At 31.9% G+C, this 2,154-nt stretch overlaps 1 protein-coding gene across 1 annotated transcript; it reads right to left on the bottom strand.

Moving 5' to 3' along the window:
• Nucleotides 1-539: 539 nt before the first annotated feature.
• Nucleotides 540-1,556, bottom strand: LOC106763258. The gene is made up of 2 exons (XM_014647463.1): nucleotides 1,230-1,556; nucleotides 540-1,076 (listed from the first exon to the last, which is right to left on the bottom strand). The coding sequence occupies exons 1-2, from the start codon at nucleotides 1,554-1,556 to the stop codon at nucleotides 540-542; spliced, it is 864 nt and encodes a 287-aa protein (XP_014502949.1).
• Nucleotides 1,557-2,154: the final 598 nt, after the last annotated feature.

The raw sequence follows: 2,154 nt of genomic DNA, 5'->3' as shown, positions 1-2,154 counted from the left end.
TAATTGTAAAACAGAATCACAACTAATTAAAAAAAATTGATTAACATTAAATAATGACAAAATTTGACATCGAACAATGATAATATCCAATGTCAATTTATTCTATTGGAGACGTCGGATTATTCTACTTTTAACGTCAATTAATGTCTTTTGATAAGATGTTAGTCTCGAATTCGACGCTGTTTTTGGTATTTATTAGATGAGGCAGAGTTGAAGCTAAAAACACGTATATAAAATAAAGAAGATAAAGTTTACGTGAGTGCCGTGTATGGTACAGTGATGATAGTAGAAAGGTAGATGCTTAAGTTATATGATAGAGAACTGTGTTTTGCTAAACTTTAGGGATCTTTTATGGAATTAAGAAACTTTAGGGTTCTTTTATGGGATCTTTTGTAGCAAACAAACTTTATTAATTGCTTCACAAACATATCATACAATGTGGTGGAGAGACAGCAACCATGGACTAAATAAGACAGAAAAAGGATAAAACCTTAATTATATGCTAAGTAATAAATTACTCAAGTTTAGGACGATACCATCTAGACCAAATGAGGTCGTACGAATAACCTAAATTGAAAGAGAGGAAACAATAGTAATGGGAAAAACCCCATTGTAGCCACTACATATGAAAACTTTCTTGTGTCTTCAAATATCAGAAAAGATGTCACAATGAAAGCCACAACCATAGCAGCAACAAAAATTATTAGCAAAACAGGTCCAAAAGTCAAGCTGGGATGTAATGATATCACAAATTCACTTTTTGCTAGTCTTGATGAAGTGGAATTTGACAAGAAAGAAAGTATAGAAGCAGAAGAACTGAATAATGCTATTGCATTTGTGAGGATGAAAACAATGAACCAGTCATTTTTCTTGTCACCTGGAGCCGTCAGAGCAGCTGCAAACGCCACTGTAGCAACAAGTGTTGCCACAACCATTCCAGAATTCGCTATTCCTTTGGCAGATTCCTTGATCTCATCAGATAACTTTTTGTGTTCATCATAAAATACATTTATTAGTCTCTTCCCCTTCTTGTTTTTCATACTCCTTAATTCATCAGGAACAAATTTTTCCACTTTCTATTTATCAAACAAAAGTAAGTGTCAAGATTTCTCGAACCGATATCTTACAATACTAATTAATAAAGAATAAAGAAATAAATGAATTCTCACCTTGAACCATGCGATCTCTTCTTTCATTTGAATGCTTGCTCTTTATAAACCGGATAATACCTGGAATTGAAGTGGTAGATGTGCAGCCATGTGCAGAAGGTTATTTCCTTCAATGTCCACTGCTCCTATTATCTGCTCTCTCGTAAAATTTATAAAGCTAAAGTAATCAAAATGTCGATATTGAACAATGCAGTGAAGTAGGGTCTGTCCATTATTGGAGTTTCCTTTGAATAGATGACGTTTTAGACTAAGAAAAAATCTCACAGCAGAATCGAGTCCTGATTTTATTGCATCAAACAAGACTGACGAGGGTTCAGTGATCAATTCGAATATCTCTTCCTCTGGCAATCTTGTAAACTCATAACATATATTCTTGAACAACTTCATTTCCGTTGATATATTGCCATAGTTTTTTTCTGATTTCATGTCTTCATTGTTGCAAGAAATGATTTACACAAGAAGAAAGAAAAAAGATTAACGTTCTTAATTATGAAGCAAACATTTTTTTGTTATTTTATCTCAATTTAAGATATCTATAATTTACTCTTTACATACAAAAAGTGCAAGATATTTTACTCATCAGTTAATAAACATTTGTATAGTCAGACTAACTTAACAATCAAGTAATCTAATATCATTATTCTAAAATATCATTATAGCACTGAATATTAACAATTATGGACTAATTGATCCTATCTTTTTGTTCGAATAAATACATAAGTTTTTAAAATAAGAATTAAAATGATGAAATTGTTGTCAAAGAATATACAATCAAAGAAAGAAAGAAAAAAACATTTTGTATCTGTGAAAGCTTACTTATAATTTCTGAAGGCTTACGCGCCAGCATATGCAAGGCTGTTAGCCTCTCTTCTGCCACTTGATATCTTGCAGAGACCAATTTTATTCGATGTCTATCGAATACACTTTTTGCCGCATCTGTGAAATGATGGTGAACAATATGTACATGTACAAATTTGACTATGAA

This window comes from Vigna radiata, chromosome 6, assembly GCF_000741045.1.
Source record: "Vigna radiata var. radiata cultivar VC1973A chromosome 6, Vradiata_ver6, whole genome shotgun sequence".
In the NCBI taxonomy this organism is placed as follows: domain Eukaryota; kingdom Viridiplantae; phylum Streptophyta; class Magnoliopsida; order Fabales; family Fabaceae; genus Vigna; species Vigna radiata.
This window is presented reverse-complemented; position numbering and strand designations above follow the sequence as displayed.

Bases quoted from the DNA above. Each gene is read 5' to 3' on its own strand.
- LOC106763258 (XM_014647463.1), bottom strand. From the start codon at position 1,556: ATGAAGTTGTTCAAGAATATATGTTATGAGTTTACAAGATTGCCAGAG. The intron at 1,077-1,229 runs GTATTATCCGGT...TTTGATAAATAG, and splicing joins ATCTACCACTTCAATTCCAG to AAAGTGGAAAAATTTGTTCC.